This window comes from Blennius ocellaris (assembly GCF_963422515.1).
Source record: "Blennius ocellaris genome assembly, chromosome: 16".
NCBI lineage: Eukaryota > Metazoa > Chordata > Actinopteri > Blenniiformes > Blenniidae > Blennius > Blennius ocellaris.
Genome location: NC_137665.1, coordinates 1,928,170 through 1,945,857, shown reverse-complemented (window position 1 = coordinate 1,945,857; position 17,688 = coordinate 1,928,170). Strand labels below are relative to the sequence as shown.

Here is a 17,688-nt window from a genome sequence, read left to right as displayed (position 1 = left end):
TTTATTTCAACTTAATTTTTCTCGTGTCCAGTTTGTCTTTTTCCTTCCTTGATTTGTCTTCATGTCCCTGCGTCCGTCTTCCTCATAAAGTCTCAGCGTTTTAGGAAATCTGATTCTTTTTGTTTTTTTGTTTGTTTTGTTTTTATATTATTCAAGGTTCAAGGTGTTTTATTTGTCATTTCAACAGTAAAAGCAAGGTTTCACAGTGTAATGAAATTCTTACTTTGCCGTCTACCCTGGTGCCGACATACATAAATAAATAAGTATATACACAGAAAATAGAATAATATAAAATAACAGCAGTGCAAAATATTAATCAAACGACAAACGTGTGTGGGCTACGAGACACTGCATCTTTTCTCAGATTAAAAGCTCTTTCAGTGAAAGTTTGCAGTGCTCTGCAAAACAATTTACTTTTTTCTTTTAAAAAAAAAAGTACAACAAACCGTCAGAATCCGATGGAAACTGCGTTGCGGCGTTTTGCCACCAGGTGGCAGCAGAGATCTGTTCATATTTCAACACGACGTCAAACTTCACTTTTCAGCATTAATATTAAACATCCAGGTGAACTGAAGCACCTGCTCAAATTGTTTACTTTCCTTGTTTATTGTTTGAAAAATCTGAACTCTGATTTTAATACATGATTGGGATTTATGAAAAAGAAACAAAAGCCGGAACAGAAACTCGGTTACAACTGTTTATAATCATATATTTAGTAGAAGATCTCAGGAGTTTGACTGAAGATTATTCCTCAATTCTTCTGTATCTAATTTTATCCTTTTGTCTGCATTTCATTTAACAAGTTATTCCAGTTCTATCTCTTCAAAAATAATTTAATCAAGTTTTTAATTTAAAAAAATATCGTAAAACTCCCGTTTAAAGTATTTTTAATAGAATAGAATGTTCTATATTGTAGTAAATGACACACTAGACACGTTATATATTGATAGAAAAGGTCCAGAGTGGCTCTTTTGGGTCATAAAAGTTGTTATAAAGTGGAAGATGGTCTTAAAATCCGGAGGTCAACGTGATTCTTTATTCCAGCAAGAGGTTTTATCTTTTCAAGTAAAGTGTAAATCTAACTTTTGCAAAGTCATAGTCGGTTTAACTGAGACACATTGCTGCTGCTTATGAAATGTGCTTTTGTGCAAAATTAATGAATCCCAACAGTGGATATAAATAAAATAAAATGGGACATAATGCTGAAGCTTGATGGATTTTTTTTTTTTTTTAACCTCTCCTCTTTAGCATAAAGGATTTTATTTTTCGCAAGACGTTTATTTGCGAGTCTTTTGAGCAGTTTATGGTCATTTGGAGTGAGAAGTGGGGTCAAAATACCCTGGTGGTTTGTGTTTCAGTGTTTTTACTCAGCAGGAGGATGAAGAGGAGGAGGAAGAGGAAGAGGAAGAAGAGGAGGATTTGGGATAAAAGTGTGAATGAGCTGGGGAAAAAAATCACATTGGGGGAGATAAAGATGTGGAGGAGGATCAGAGAGGAGGCAGTCTCTCTCTCTCTCTCTCTCTCTCTCTCGCTCTCTCTCTCTCTCTCTCTCCCTCTCTCTCTCCCCCAGCAGCTGCAGCAGGACAATGGACCGTCTGCACCGCGGATCGTAACGGGCACCGGGTCTGCTTCAGCACACCGGGGGACATACGGTAGGTGTACCGGGGGGGGGGAGCACCTACACCCCCCCCCCCCCCCCCCCCCCTCTCCCCTCCTCCTCCTCTCCGGTCCGGGTTTCGCGTCGTTTTCACAAAGCGCCGTTTCTGTGCAGGAAGGAAGCGCCGCCGCGCCGCAGCGCAGCGCAGCGCGGCGGGCAGACACCCAGCGGGGCCTGGCTGCCACCCGTCCGCCTCCTCCCCGGGGTCCCCAGCCCGGCGGCCGGACAACCGCACCACCACCGCAACCTTCCGCACCCCCCCCCCCCCCCCCCCCCCCCCCCCCCCCCCGCGGGGTTCATTTATCACCCCGCGGTCGTTGAAACGATCAAAATCCGTCTCGAAAAACCCCCGCTTCCACCTCCGACTGGAAACGTCACGCCAGACTCCGTAGCGAAAACACGGCGTTTTAGGCCAAACGGCTTCCCAGCTTAGGTAAACACGTCACCCGGTGTCAACATGGACACTTACTGATTCGTGAAGGTCTCTTCCGAAAATCGGCGCACGAGTAGCCGATTAAATCAAACGCGTTGCGAGTTAAAAGCCAAATTCAGTGCGCGCGTCGCCTTCGGGAACGGCGTTTATTGACGTGGGAGGAATGCGAGGACACCTGCGAAAACGGTGCCCGTTTCGCCCGTAAACAACGCTGCCCCGTGTGCTACACGGACGCCGATTTCTTTGACGGTGCGTGTGTTTCCCCTTTTGGGACGCGGCGTCGTTGTACAGCGAACACTCGCGCGCCAGAGGGACGACACTGCTAAAGCGGACGGTTTTCGCATGGGACCTCGGAGCGCAGCAGCATATGTCGGGTCCTGCCAACAAAGCCTCCCTCTCTCCGTCTCCAGCTAGCCAACAGTAGCAGCAGCAGCAGTGTGCCAGAGTCAACCTTCCTCTGCGAGGCCGAGCCTCTCCAGATGCACGAGCTCGTGGTGTGAAGAGACAAGAAGTCATTGTCTCCCACTGAGAATGTCCCCCCCCCTCTGTCCAGAGATGCTGTGCAGGACTTGGAGGGGCTCATTGTTGCATCATTGCTCATGTCTGGACAGGCTGATTGTCAGTTTGACAAACATCACCGACTGCAGCGCTGCACCTCGTGAACTGTGTCTGGAACCGCTGCGTGCACACAAAAGGCAGATGTGAGCGGCTGCACGGGGGCTCCTGTGTGACCGGACGTCACCGTGCAAGGTCATTTTAGCCATTATAACAACCCCCCCCCCAACCAACCAACACACACCAGCTGGGGGCTGTGTGTGTGTGTGTGTGCAAGCCTGTATTTACTGATGGGAGGAGGCATACAGGGACTTCCCATAAATAGATTGCAAGTCAATAGTTGTTTGCTTCCATATGCTGAGGATGACGGCTGCAGACAGTCAGATGCTGCTGCTGCTGCTGCTGCTGCTGCTGCTGCTGCTGCTGCTGCTGCTGCTGCTGCTGCTGCTGCTGCTGCTGCTGCTGCTGCTGCATTGTTTTTATTTTAGGCTGCGTGGCCCCCAGTGAAGCTGTGTGTGCGTAACATCCGTGGGAGGAGGATGGGAGCTGTGCTCAGCACACAGAGGCAACACACACACACAAACACACACACACACACACACACACACACACACACTGAGATGAAGGCTGCATGTGTTCGCGATGTGACAGGCCAGTTGATGCAGGCAAGATTGTGCAGCAGCGTTTGCAAGAAGTGGTGCAGCTTTCAGTCCGATGGTCATTTCAACTATATATATATATATTCAACTGAAATGTAGGGTTTTACTCTATATATCATCCACTGGTGGGAAAGGCTTCATAGATCTTGATTTCTTCTGAAAAACAAGTGAAGGCTTAAGTTACGTCATCAAAAGATGTTGTTTTAGTCGATTTCTGCGCAGGAAAAAGGTTTTGTATTAAAGGCGGCGAATCATTTTCTCAGTGGTAATAAACATGTGTAATAGCGAGAATGTTCATTTCTGTATTTCTGGCCTATAAGTCACACCTGAGTCGACGTAGCTTCTGGTAAAAGATAAAGAGGAAGAAGCACGTATTGTGTACAAGTTGCATAATGTCAACATCATTAACGCTCATCAGTTTTTTGTGACGCTGTTGCAGCATTCTGTCGTCGTACAGTGACATCTAGTGGTCACAGATGGCATATACCACTATATTCTCACATACATATGTCGTATGACCAGTCAAACAACTCGCAGTAATAGTATGTTGCTCATGTTGGTAATATTTACTACTTTTATCTTTTAAGTAATCTCTGTATTCGTCCCTCCATTAGAATATTGGATCCTAGGAGCTGCATTCAGAATCTGCTGTGTCTGTGTGAGCTGGACTGGCTCCGCCCACACATGCCCATCTATGGGAAGAGGAGGAAGTTCTTCCTCTCGTGGCGCCATGTGCCAGAGCAGAGCTGCCTGATTGTGGGAGGAGTCAAAGGGGGAGGAGCCTACCTTTCTCTACAGTCCTCTGTCTCGTAGTATTTATTTACTCACTATTTTTTAATTTAATTTATTTTATTCCTCCTCCCCGACCTCTTTAAAACATTAATTATGGGCATTATTATTAAAAATAAATCTGAATTCCTCAATTTCAATTTCAACCAATTGTGTTTTTGGGCAGTTTATTTCATTCGAATGTCAGATTTTAATCATTTAAATGTCATCGCATTCGCATTTCATGCAGTTTTTCCGACTATTTTCGATGCAGAATCTCATCGTCAGTCTGAGAGTGAAACAAACACAAAAAAATTAAATGTAAAAAAAAAAAATTCCTCAAAGAGGGAAACCAGAGCGCAGTTAGGCGTGACGCTCTGGACTGAATGGCAGGAAGCCACCCCGAACCGCAAGGGATTATGGGTAAAGGCCACGGGCAGATGGAGTCGTTCTTAGAAAGAGGGGCTGATGCTGGACGCAGTTATTCCTCCGGCAGGAGTTGAGAAAACGAGGGATGGACTTCTTCTTCTTCTCTCTTCTCCTGAGGAGGAGGAGGAGGAGGAGGAGGAGGAGGAGGAGGAGGAGGAGGAGGAGGAGGAGGTCGGCTGGTGTCCGACCGAGTCTCCAGGTTGTGTTGGACAGTGTCCTGGAGCCTCCAGCCTCAGCTTAACAATAACAGGAAAGAAGCTGTGTGTGTGTGTGTGTGTGTGTGTGTGTGTGTGTGTGTGTGTGTGTGTGTGTGTGTGTGTGTGTGTGTGTGTGTGTGTGTCTGGAGGCGCCTGTGAAGGTTCTTTTGCTTTACGTTTGATTTGCTCACTTGACTTCACATGATCAGTGTGTGTGTGAGAAGATACTGTTTGGCAACAGTGTCATAAGACTGTGGTTGCAGTGTGTGTGTGCGTGTGTGTGTGTGTGTGTGTGTGTGTGTGTGTGCTCCCCGTGTGGTCAGCAGAGCCATCTGGAGTCGGTGTGAAGCCGTAAACTGTCACTTCTGTTCCACATAAAGCCTTTTTGACAACGTGTGCCAAGTTAAGAAGTGACCAAGAAACAGGATTTAAATCATGTTTTCATGTTGGCTTTCTGTTTTGTTTTTTTAGTTTTATGACTACGGGTGTTCATACGGGTGACACGTCTCCTCACACGTATTGTGTTTCAAAGCCTAATGATTTATATTGTCTTATTTAAATATAAGGTTAAAATTGTACTGAAAGTAGAGAATGTAAAACTTTTGAATTAAAAAGTTATCTAAGTTAATCAACAGGCACAATCATGTGTTCTCCTTTAGATCGCTGCATTGTCTATGCTTAATTATTGAAATTATAATTAATCCGTCATTCTCAACATTGTTGCAAAAGTGCCATTCATTCAAAGTACATTCAAATACCAACAGTTCTATTATTGTCTGAGAGAGAAACAGTAATATATGTGTAATAATAGGAGTAATAATTTGAAGGTATTAATTAAGTACTAATAATAGTTAAAAAATAGATATAAAGTGCTAGTAATAGTGAAAAAGTATCAATAAAGTAACAATGATAGTTAAAAAGTATCAATAAAGTACCATTAAAACTTAAAATGTATCAATTTAGCAACAACAAAAGTTAAAATGTATCAATAAAGTTCTAGTAATAGTGAAAAAGTGGTCACTTCAAGCTATAACTCGCAAACTAATGATTTATTTTAGGGCCCGTTTCCATGGCAACGATTTCAAGCGACAACGCAGAAATTGTATTTTCAGACGTCCATTTACACGGCGATGGCGCTTAAAACTTTTTGGACAAAGGCTCCCATTGTGGAACTTTTTTTGGAAAAATGCCCCGACGCAGTCGTCATGACGACGGGAGAAAACGAAAAGACAGCAGAGGCACATTTGATGTAAACACAGACAGCTGTCTTTTCTTTCAACCAAACTGGAAACTCTGATTCAAACTACTCGTGTTTTCCTCAGAGGCCGTTTTAAAAGCATTATTAATATTATATTTTATTTATTAAATGATTAATTTTTTTTTACATTGAGCTGCACATGTCATGTCAATGTGACGGTGCAACTGAAATGATGATACGAATATTTACACCTTGGCTGTGAATTTTCACACGAATCCCACGGAGGCATTTATTTAAGAAATAAAAATGGAGAGACGCTCCTCTGGTTCTGTCTTCGTTGAATGAAGCAACCCTCTTCAGCTGCAAAACCATCAATTCCTCTTTTTGTTTAATTAGAGCCTTCTTGACCCGCAATGTCCATCGTTATTCAATTTGCCTGCTAATTATTGGCAATCGCGTCTTAATCACACACATGAAACGGGCAATTTTAAACCTATTAAATCTGCTGTGTGACTTCAAGTGGATGACAGGAACCAAGCTGAGGTGACGTGATGTACACAAACACATTTAAAGTGACATTACACTATTTAAGTATTTATAGCTATTCATAACTGTAATCAAACCTATTTTAAGCCGAAGGTCTCTTTCTAATAAGTCTTTCTGAGTGAACTAATGAGCAGGTCCCTGCTGAGGGAACTGGTCATGTGATATTATCTCCGGTTCCTGGTTATTGTGGTCGGTACTGCAGATAAACCTACGAGTAGTAATAATGTGTTCGGAAATGTTTGACACCACAAATAAATGTTATGCGAAATGACGACTTATCTCGTTGGTGAAAAAAAAACATTACCGGTACTTTGAAGCCAGTATTTAAGAAATATTGTGGGTCACTAACAATTGACGCTCTAACCAAACAACAAACTCCCAAAATACAACTGGAAACTGATAGGATTTATTTTATTTTATTTTATTTTATTTTATTTTATTTTATTTTATTTTATTTTATTTTATTTTATTTTATTTTATTTTATTTTATTTTATTTTATTTTATTTTATTTTATTTTATTTTATTTTTTTATCATTTCTTTTATATAAAATGTGTTTATTTAATTTAGTTTTTTAAAAATACAACTGGAAACTGATAGGATTTATTATATTATATTCTATTTTATTTTATTTATATACTTTTTGTTTATTTATTATGTTTTTTTTTTATTCAATTTGATCAAATAAAATACGTGTTGATTTTCTACGTGTACCTAGTCCCACGCTGTTGGGCCCACGTACACAAACACGTGTGGAAAATCCGTGAATATGTGTTCAGACTTTCGTTAATGATTCAGCAAACCGTTCCTGAAATAAAACATTTTTAAAAATAGCAAAATAAAAAACCCAACAAAAAAATGCTGAATCATTGCTGGTCGAAGCCGGTGGGATTTTGGTAAAAAATTGGAGCACGTATACAAAAATCTCATCAAAGCGTGTGAAAAATTTGGGAATAGCGTACAATGAACTTTGTTAATGATTTCCGTTTCTGCAGAAATCACAAAAAAAAACTTGAAATATTTGCCGGTCAATCCAGATTGAGAGTTTGGTTAAAAAAATAAAAGCACAAACTGGAGGGAACACACGAAGTTACATCTGAAATCTTCCAGTTAAGATGAACATTCCTTTATTTGTCGCAGGTACTGAAACTGAAACTTGTCCATCCGCGTGGAACGTTCTAGAATTGGGGGCGGGGTTAGTGTCAGGGTTCGGTGACTCGGCGATTTTCCGCGAATATGACAAAACTTCCCAGCGTTGGGACCGAACATGACAAATTTCCATTTTCACTCTTCTAATCAACTGATTTGCTTCCGATTCAGGCGGCGAACGCGACTCCGCCCCAGGATGCTGCACCCTTCCTCCCTGCTGACCTGCTCTTCACCGGGGGGCATCTGACTCGCCAAACATGATGAAGACCGAGCCCCCGTCGGCCACGGGGGGCAACGGGGCCGCGAGCGGCGCCGGCGCCAACCTGCGGAGTCCCTCGCCTCACCGCAACGCCTACGAGGCGGGCCTGGCCGCCCTGAAGAAGGCCACCGACCACCTCAACAATGCCGCCAACGGAGGCGCCGGCCCCCCGGCGAAGCCGGCGCCGCTGCCCCGCCCCACCGGGAGGGGCCGGAAGTACGGCTCCAACGTGCACCGCATCAAGAACATGTTCATGCAGATGCAGTCTCCCGGCGACGAGGAGGACGGCGCCAAAGTCATCGGTAAGAACCGCCGTTTCGGAAAGGTTTTCGCGTTTACACGGCGATGTTTGCGAAAACGTAATGATGGTAATGAAACTGGAGCTGCACTCGGCAGAGCGCCGGCCTTCGCTAAACGCCACATTTGCGTGTGGAACCGAGTTAGCATCGCTAGCGTGATAGCCGTTCGCTCGTATCGGTGCTAACGCAGAAGCTACATCACTGTGTGAAACACATCTCCATGGCAACAGACGCTAATTTCCTTTGATGTCCTTCATGGGCCGCCTCTCTCATCCGCTTAACACTGGATATTTTTTCGTAGTTTTGGGGGATTTTGTTCGGAAACGGTTCGCCGCTAACGTCCCAAAACTGAATGGATCGGTCCTTGGATGATGAGAAATCGTCCCCGAAAATGTCACTTCCGGTTCGGGTTAATATTTGTCGGCGTGACGAATGATTGCAGACGACACTGGTTCACCTGAGTGGAAGCTCAGCAGCTGTAACGGCAGTGTGTTGGGTTTGTGTCCGCTAAAGACCAGGAGGTGAAGCTGTCCCTGCCGAGGGCGTCCAGCCTCAACGAGAACGTGGACCACAGCGCCCTGCTGAAACTCGGCGGCACGGTGTCGGAGAGGGTCAACCGGTTTGACCCCAAAGCGCCCGGGGAGAGCGGCGGCTCGGCCGCAGGGCCGTCCAAGCTCCAGGAGACCAGGAGGATCTTCGAGCAGCGGACCCTGCAGGTCGGTGTCGACGCCTACTTGTGTTTTATTTTGGCGGTCTGCCCGTCTGGCTGACGGTCGCTGTTCCTCCAGGAGAAGCAAGCGGCCACCAACCGCATCCTGCTGAAGAAGGAGCGCGCCTCGGGCTTCCAGGACGGCCGTCTGGACGTCGTCGCCCGTTTCAACGGTTCCACCGAAGCCCTGGACCGACTGGACGACCCCCCGGTCCCCTCCCCCGTCGCCGTGTCCTCTGCCGCGGCGTCGGTCCACCCCGGCGAGGCCGTCAGCCCCACCGTGAGCCAGCTCAGCGCCGCGTTCGAGAAGGGCGACGTGCAAAGCAACCCCTCCCTCCCCCAGCGCCGCTCGGCCCCAGCCCCGGCCCCGGCGCTGGCGCCCAAACCCAAACCCCCGGCCAGAGGAGAGGCCGTGGACAGGAAGGTGAAGGTAGAGTGGCTTGAACGTTTAAAACTAGTTGAAGATGGTAAAAATGCATGAAACTCCCAAAATACAACTGGAAACTGATAGGATTTATTTTATTTTATTTTATTTTATTCTATTTTATTTTATTTTATTTTATTTTATTTTATTTTATTTTATTTTATTTTATTTTATTTTATTTTATTTTATTTTATTTTATTTTGTTTTGTTTTGTTTTGTTTTGTTTTGTTTTGTTTTGTTTTGTTTTGTTTTGTTTTGTTTTGTTTTGTTTTGTTTTGTTTTGTTTTATTTTATTTTTATAATTTTTTTTATTTAATTTTATGTGTTTTTATTTAATTTAATTTTGTTTTGTTTAATTTAATTTAATTTAATTTAATTTTGTTTTATTTTAATTTGTTTTATTTTAATTTGTTTTATTTATTCTATTTGATAATTTGTTTAAATAGTTTTTATATACATTTTTTTATTTAATTTTATGTGTTTTTATTTTATTTTATCAAATAAATACGTGTTGATTTGGTACGTGCACCTAGTCCCACGCTGTTGGGCCCACGTACACAAACACGTGTGGAAAACCCGTGAATATGCGCTCAGACTTTTGTTGATGATTCAGCAAACCGTTTCTGAAAAAAAATAAAAATAAAAAAATGCTGAAACATTGCCGGTCGAAGCCGGTGGGATTTTGGTAAAAAATTGGAGCACGTATACAAAAATCCCACCAAAGCGTGTGGAAAATTTGGGAATAGCGTACAATGAACTTTGTTAATGATTTCCGTTTCTGCAGAAATCACAAAAAAAAACTTGAAATGTTTGCCGGTCAATCCAGATAGAGAGTTTGGTTAAAAAAATAAAAGCACAAACTGGAGGGAACACACGCAGTTACATCTGAAATCTTCCAGTTAAGATGAATATTCCTTTTATTTGTCACAAAAATGCCTGAACCCGTGAAATGTCTTCTTGTCCCGTCCCTTCAGGCGAAGACGTCCCCTCCAGCCAATGAGGACGAGGGAGCGCCGGGAGACGTCCCGGGAGCGACGGGTCCTGGACGGAGCCGCCTCGGGGACCCGGAGGAGAAAAACGGGTTTGGACAGTCCGGGGAGCAGCTCTCCAACTCCTCGTCCTCGTCCCCGGCGACCGTCGCCTCCTCCTCCTCCTCCTCCTCCTCCTCCTCCTCCTCGCCGGAGGCCAAGCCGGCGTCGGACTCGCGCCCCGCGGAGGCCGAGCCGAGTCCGCGGGCCGACCGGCCGGACGGCGCCGAGGCCGGCGGGACGCTGGTGCAGGCCGAGGTCCACGCCTCGCTGGAGAACGGACAGAGGGAGCCGCCGCCGCCGTCCTCGGAGGGGGAGGGGGACGACCCCGAGGGGCGGGGCAAGGAGGAGGGCGGGGCCAACGAGGAGGGCGGGGCCAACGAGGAGGACGGGTCGAGGAAGGAGGACTACTCCGAGGGGGACCTGGTGGACATCAGTGCGTACAGCGGGCTGGGGGAGGAGGACTCCGGGGGGAGCCAGCTGGACGAGGACGAGGACGAGGAGGAGGAGGAGGAGGAGGAGGAGGAGGAGGAGGAGGAGGCGTATCAACCGGAGACCAGCTGCTCCGAAATCGCAGGCCTTCCCGAGGAGGAGGAGCCGGCGCCGCCCAGCAGGAAGATCTGTTTCAGCACCGATCCCATCAAGGTGAGTTTTGGTTTTGTTTTGTTTTTTATTTTAGGTCGTGCAAATAAACAATACAAAACAGTAAACAATTCCAAAGATGTATGAAAACGAACAATACATTCTATATACAAAAGAAAGATAAACAAGTGCTCCCGCCTTGTTGGCGCAACTGAGCTGGGGAGTCGTTCTTCAGCTGTGGAAGTTTTTGTTTTCTTTTGTCTTCGGTTTGTAGCGGGCATTGGTGGGTTGTTTACACTACGAGTTGTCGTTAATTATTTCGTCTAGTTTGGTTTGGTTTGTTAAATATTGGTGTGGAACCAGGAGTGAGAAATGTGTTGTGTGGAGTCTCATCCTGTTATGAAGTTCTGGTTACGATGTCAAAATAAAAGCCTCTGGTGTTCAGCTGGCAGAATAGAAAGAAAAAAGAAAAAAAAATACTATTTACATAATGTGTGCATGTGTGTGTGTGTGTGTGTGTTTGTATATGAAATACTAAGTGTAACTTGGTTATGTTTATGGAGGAAACAGAGGAGAAAGGAAATAGTTTGTATAGAAACACAGAAAGGAGCAAAAGAGAAAGAAAAAAAGTGAAATGATCCATTTTGTAGCAATTGAATGAGTTTGTTTTGGAATTGAAGGTTCTATTGTCATAAATCCAGGGAGCGTCGGCTGAGATTCCGTAATAACATAGTCAGACGGCAGAGTTTTCCATTGACGTCAACTGTTTTGTTTTGTTTTGTTTTTCACCGTGACGTCTGAATCTCTGAAACGTTGTAAGAGGAACTCCTGGATGAAACTTCCTGTGTGACTTCCAAAACGTTTGTTACTTCATTAAAAACCAGGCTGGGTGGCGACACGTTCAAATCTATGAGGAGAGCATTGCAGCGGCTTCAGTGAACTGTCCCGACACGTTAATTCTTATTTTTCTGTGAACTTTTGAACTATTTGCCCCAAACGTCTTCAAAGTTCGGCCACTCGTTCCCTCTTGCTCGTCCTCGTCTCGTTGTTGTGCTTCAGTCCAGGGACGTTTTCAGTCTTCCTGAAACCCTTTTATTTACCTTAAAGCAGATTTCAGATACGTATATTAAATGTTGCTCGGGTACAAACTGGCTAACTTGATGGCAACTTGATGAATTGTTGTTAAAACTCCTCGTATGCTGAACTTCCAACCTCAATCTGAAGATTGATTATGTGAGAGAAAAGTGTCGTTTGTTAATTGGCTCTTTTTGCCAAATTGGTCAAATAGTGTCACAAGAAATTAAATAAATAAATAAATAAAAATAAACGGCCACCTTTTTTTGTTGTTTTTTTTTTCATTTCTTTTTCGATTCCTAATAAGTGAGAGAGTAGAATCGAAAACACTCATCGACTTCCTTTATCTCAGTGCACCGAGGGGATTTTCACTCTTTTATTTCGCCACACGACTTCCTGCTGACTGAGGCTCAAACCGTGTGTGTGTGTGTGTGTGTGTGTGTGTGTGTGTGTGTGTGTGTGTGTGTGTCGCACACAGGCTTGCAGATCTTAATTTAACAGAAGCTCTTTTCTCCCCCGGACTCGCCGTCCCCTGTTCCGCCTCGCAACCTTGCGCCGGTCGGCTGTTCTCGCGTCGTGAATCTCCTCCCCGGAGTCGTCACGTTAATGAGATTCTTCGCCCCGTGAGAGCCGAGCCGCAAAGTACGACGTGTCTCGCGGCCGGAGAGGCGAGAGCGTGGAGCACAAGACGGCGCGTCGAGGCGCGATTTAACGTCGTTGCCGAGGACGAAGACGAAACGTAATGGCTGCTGGAGGTGAAGACCACGGTTCCTGCTCGCTCACGTCGTTTCACGTGGGCGGAGGCAGGAACATGTTTGGTTTTGTATTTTAAAGGGTTAGGCGTCAGTTCAGAAAGAGATTCTTTTCATTGTCTCAAGCCTCGCAGCGTTTAAAGTCCCAGTGAAATGTAAAACACTACTTTGCAAAAAACGATAGTTGGGGTTCTACTTGCAAGGTTCCTCCGACTCTGCCCCTCCACTGTTGTCGCATAACAAAGTTATTTGAATTTTGAATCTCCAGCCGAGGAAGTCGGGGGAATCCTTCTTCTTCGTGGGCGGAGCCTATGTGTGACGTCATGAGTTGTGCAGATCTCCATGTGTTGTGTTTATATCAGCTTGTTTTCCTCTTAAATATCCAAGTTTTTACAGTGTTTTGAAGTTATAGTCGGCGTTTTATGAGCCTTGACGAAAGATTGAGGATGGAAGAGACCGAGAGAGGAGGAAAGGTGCACAGGTGGCGGCAGCTGCTAGCTCGGGCGGCTAGCGGGAGCGGCTAGCGGCTAGCTCGGGCGGCTAGTAGACGATCAAGATACACCTGGACTCATCTTCGGTGATTCAGTCAGAAAAGCTCTTGGACGTGTTGGATCCAGGAAGCCGGTCGTTCTGCCAAAAGTCAGGAGCCTCAAAGCCTCAAAGGTGAAAACTGGCGGCTGCTGAGGCGAGGAGACGAGGACAAATGGAGGACGAAGCGTCTTCTGCTTCCTCAAACATGTTCCAGACGGGGTCACCGATGGCAGAACCACCTTCTGTGTCTTCTGTGCGGGGAATCACCGACTGACTACAAACGACGGCTCCTTTAAGAGATTATTCCACAACTGGTTGGCGATGGCCGTCCTGACATCACGGGTTCGCCGGCAGACCTCAGACCTCAAACGTCCCGCGGCGGCGTAGCGAAGCCTCCCGTCCTGCTTCAGCCCAACGAACAACTGTTTAAAAATAATAATTTAAAAAAACGATCTGGCAGCTTATTGGTCTGCAGGATTTTGCACCTGAGCTCAGCAGCTGATGGAAACTTGACTGAAGACATTTTTGCATTTGACTTTACACACTTAGACACACACACACACACACACACACACACACACACACACACACACACACACACACACACACACACACACACACACACACAAGCTGCACACAAGGCTGCGTCTGTGATGTTGTGAAAAGCAGCAGGAATGCAGCAGGGTGTGTTTGTTTTCCTTGGGGGGGGGGGGGGGGGGAAAGAAAACGTGCACGGACACACACACACACACACACCCACACCCACACACACACACACACACACACACACACACACGTACCCAAACAGGGGAAGCTGATTGATAAGAATCGCAGAATGGAGCTTTGTGTGGATGAAGAGGACCCGGTGGTCACGGGACAAACACCCGGTCCAAAGTCTCTCCCGTTGGGAGGAAACGTGCCTCGTTTGAAGGCGTCGGGTCGTCAAACGACCGGAGGCGACCCTGAAACGCCTGAACGTTTCGCTGAAACGGCGAATTTAGAAAGAAGGGACGTATATTAACCACGGAGGTCAGGTGGTCCTGGTGAGACGGTGCAGTCTGTTCTACCTGCTCGGTGCGTACGGACGAGCCGGGGCCTGCCTGTGCAGGCATGTCGACCTGGATACCGGCAAAACAGAGGCTGACACACACACACACACACACACACACACACACACACACACACACACACACACTCCTGAGTAAATTAGGTCCCGTTAACATGGCTAAAGTGAAAACTCATCGGGTTTTTTGGGGGGTTTTTTTGCGTTTTCATTCCGGAAAATTTTCTCTGCAACAGTGGAAACTGCTGAGTGGAACTCAGAAATGTGAAGTTAAAGAACCGTCTTGCAGCCCGATGGCTGCACCGCCCGCTGCACCGCCCGCTGCACCGCCCGCTGCCATGACGCGTACAGAACAGCAGCTGCTCCTCCAGATAATCTTCATTTCGTCATCAATGTCCGCCGGGTCAGACGGCGTGACGCCGGGAGCCTCAGGCGAAGTGGCCGGACGACCAGAAACTCACCAATAAAAGACATCACATCCAACCATTCACCCCCCCACCCCCGACTGACGCCGTTCTGGATTTTCACTGTTTGCGTTTCTTCCCCGTGTTCCCAGACGGCCGCGTGTGTTCAACGTTGCTCCGCTGCTCTCGGCAGTGTTTTCCCGCTTTCTGACAATATATTGATTAAATCACAGCAGCTCCAGGTTGTGGCGACAGGTATGATGTATAAACTGTGTCTGTTAAGCATGCAGGGCGCTGCAGTTTTCACAACTGCAGGACGTGTCGGCGGGATTGGCGTTTCGCCAGCGTGGAGCCGAGCTCTGTGATTGGCTGACTGGGCTCGTCGCTTCGCGCCGTTTGGATCCCCTCGTTGGGGCTGATTTATTTACTCGCCGCCGCCGGATCTTCTTCCGCTTTCTATTTGAATTTAACAAACCGCGAGTTCAGTCTGCAAAGAGACTAAACGTTTACACGTCTTTACGCGCGTTGTGACTTTTCAAATATTACATTTCGAGTTTCTTTTAATCTACCAGTGTATTTCTATATTTCTATATTTGTATATTTGTATATTTTTATTCCCTACTTTTTATATTCTATTCCATTGTATTTTATAAACCAGAATGCTGCAACAAAACAATTTCCCTTCAGGGATTAATAAAGTCATCTATCTATCTATCTATCTATCTATCTAACAGGAAGTAGCTTCTTCAACACCTAAACGTAGTTCCATGTCTTGAAACCCACTTTGGCTCGCAAATCTACCATGAATGGATGAATGTTGACGTTTACTAACTTCTCATGAGGTGATTTTATTTCCCAAAAACCAACGATGTTGTCCCACCATGAGCAAAAACAACAAAAACAAAACAAACCACAGCAATGTTTCTGCAATCCACTGTTTTTTACGTGACTTCATATAAACCAAACATCAACATACCCTCGTTGTAACGCGTTCCTTCAGAGAGCAACAGGAATTTGTTGTTGTTTTTGTGTCTGTGCAGTTTGAGGAGTTTTGTTGGTTTTTTTTACACGCTTGTCGTTCGTTTGTTTTTTTTTGCCATGGAGTCTTAAGTTGTCTGTTTGGCTGCTGTTGTGTTTGGTTTTCAGCGGCTAAGTCGAGATTGTGTCTGTGACGTGTGATGACACACACACACACACACACACACACACACACACACACACCGAGCTTTAAAGTTACTCAACAGGAAGGAAACGTGACGACAGGAAACACTTTAACAATCCGGGCCTCTGACCTTGTTTGTGGCGGATCACGCTGGTTTGTAACTCGCTCTGTTTCACCCGGAGACGTAAATAATCATTTTGGCGGCTCCTGCTGAACACAGAGGCGTCTGGCTGCGTCTCTCAAACACACACACACTCATATGTACACATGTTTAGCATAGAGAGAGAGGGAGAGAGAGAGAGGAAGAGGAAGAGCCAGCCCCAAGCTCATGCTGGGTTAGCCCGCGGTTGCTATGGAAACAAAGCCCTGGTCACTGGAGAGACGGATGCTGGTGACCTTTTGCAGAGAAAGGATGGAGAGACAGACGGAGCTCTTTCTAGACGTGGTTTGAATTTGTTTTTAAAAGCGGGATGAACGTTTGTGCTTCTTTTCCTCGTACAAACGAAGAGCGGAGGAATGTCGGCGTAAAGTCACAGCGGCTTAAAATGAGATGATCCGTAGTTTTTATTGGGGTTTTGTTTGTTTGTTTTTATTTCCCCAACTAAAATAAACACCGAGGCCCCGCCGACACGACGACAACGCTTCCAACTGGAAATGTAGAAGTTGCACGCCGACGGCGCTGGAAACCTTTTGAAAACGCTCCGACTCCGTTTCCGTGGAAACGGTTGGGGACGTGCCAACTTTCATTACATAAACAACCAAAGGCTCGTTTTCAGCCATTTCTAGTTTTTACGCTACTTGATTTCCAAACCGCTGTAAATGAAAGTGTAAAGGAGGCTGTGAGAGGAGGCGGGGCTTCAATATGATGCAATATAATAAATATAATCAGGGACGATGTCAGACAGAGATAAGGAAGACGTAAAAAAAAATCTATATATATATATTAAGAAAAGGAGGAGAGATGGGGTTGGACAGAGGATGGAGGCGTCAGACAGGCGGAGGAGAGGAAACCCTCAGAGACGATTCATGTCTGTTCTTTGACCTTTGACCTCCTGACCTCCGTCCAGGTCTTCACCACCTATTCCAACGAGGACTACGATCGGCGGAACGACGACGTGGACCCCATGGCGGCCTCGGCCGAGTACGAGCTGGAGAAGCGGGTGGAGAAGCTGGACCTGTTCCCGGTGGAGCTGGAGAAAGGTCTGCACACGCTTTCTCTCTCTTTTTTTTTTTTCCCCCTTAAAGTCCCAGTGAAATGTAAAACACTACTTTGCAAAAAAACGATAGTTGGGGTTCTACTTCTAAGGTTCCTCCGACTCTGCCCCTCCACTGTTGTCGCATAACAAAGTTATTTGAATTTTGAATCTCCAGCCGAGGAAGTCGGGGGGAATCCTTCTTCGTGGGCGTGACGTCATGAGTTGTGCAGATCTCCATCTGTTGTGTTTATATCGGCTTGTTTTCCTCTTAAATATCCAAGTTTTTACAGTGTTTTGAAGTTATAGTCGGCGTTTTATGAGCCTTGATGAAAGATTGAGCCTGGAAGAGACCGAGAGAGGAGAAAAGGAGCCGCTAGCTCGGGCGGCTAGCTGCTAGCTCGGGTGGCTAGCTGCTAGCTCGGGCGGCTAGTAGACGATCAAGTAATAACTGGACTCATCTTCAGTGATTCAGTCAGAAAAGCTCTTGGACGTGTTGGATCCAGGAAGCCGGTCGTTCTGCCAAAAGTCAGGAGCCTCAAAGCCTCAAAGGTGAAAAGTGGCGGCTGCTGAGGCGAGGAGACGAGGACGAATGGAGGACGAAGCGTCTTCTGCTTC

General features: G+C 45.9%; 1 protein-coding gene across 1 annotated transcript in view; it reads left to right on the top strand.

The window, feature by feature from the left end:
- Positions 1 to 1,568: 1,568 nt before the first annotated feature.
- The window catches only part of LOC308141872 (neurabin-2-like), a 23,394-nt gene continuing 7,274 nt past the window's right edge, over positions 1,569 to 17,688 (top strand). The window contains exons 1-6 of the mRNA XM_080512110.1: positions 1,569 to 1,652; positions 7,762 to 8,151; positions 8,662 to 8,864; positions 8,937 to 9,287; positions 10,256 to 10,954; positions 16,945 to 17,077. Of these exons, the coding sequence (XP_080368236.1) occupies positions 7,848 to 8,151; positions 8,662 to 8,864; positions 8,937 to 9,287; positions 10,256 to 10,954; positions 16,945 to 17,077 (1,690 nt within the window). The 5' untranslated portion in view covers positions 1,569 to 1,652; positions 7,762 to 7,847. The remainder of the gene's footprint in view (positions 1,653 to 7,761; positions 8,152 to 8,661; positions 8,865 to 8,936; positions 9,288 to 10,255; positions 10,955 to 16,944; positions 17,078 to 17,688) is intronic.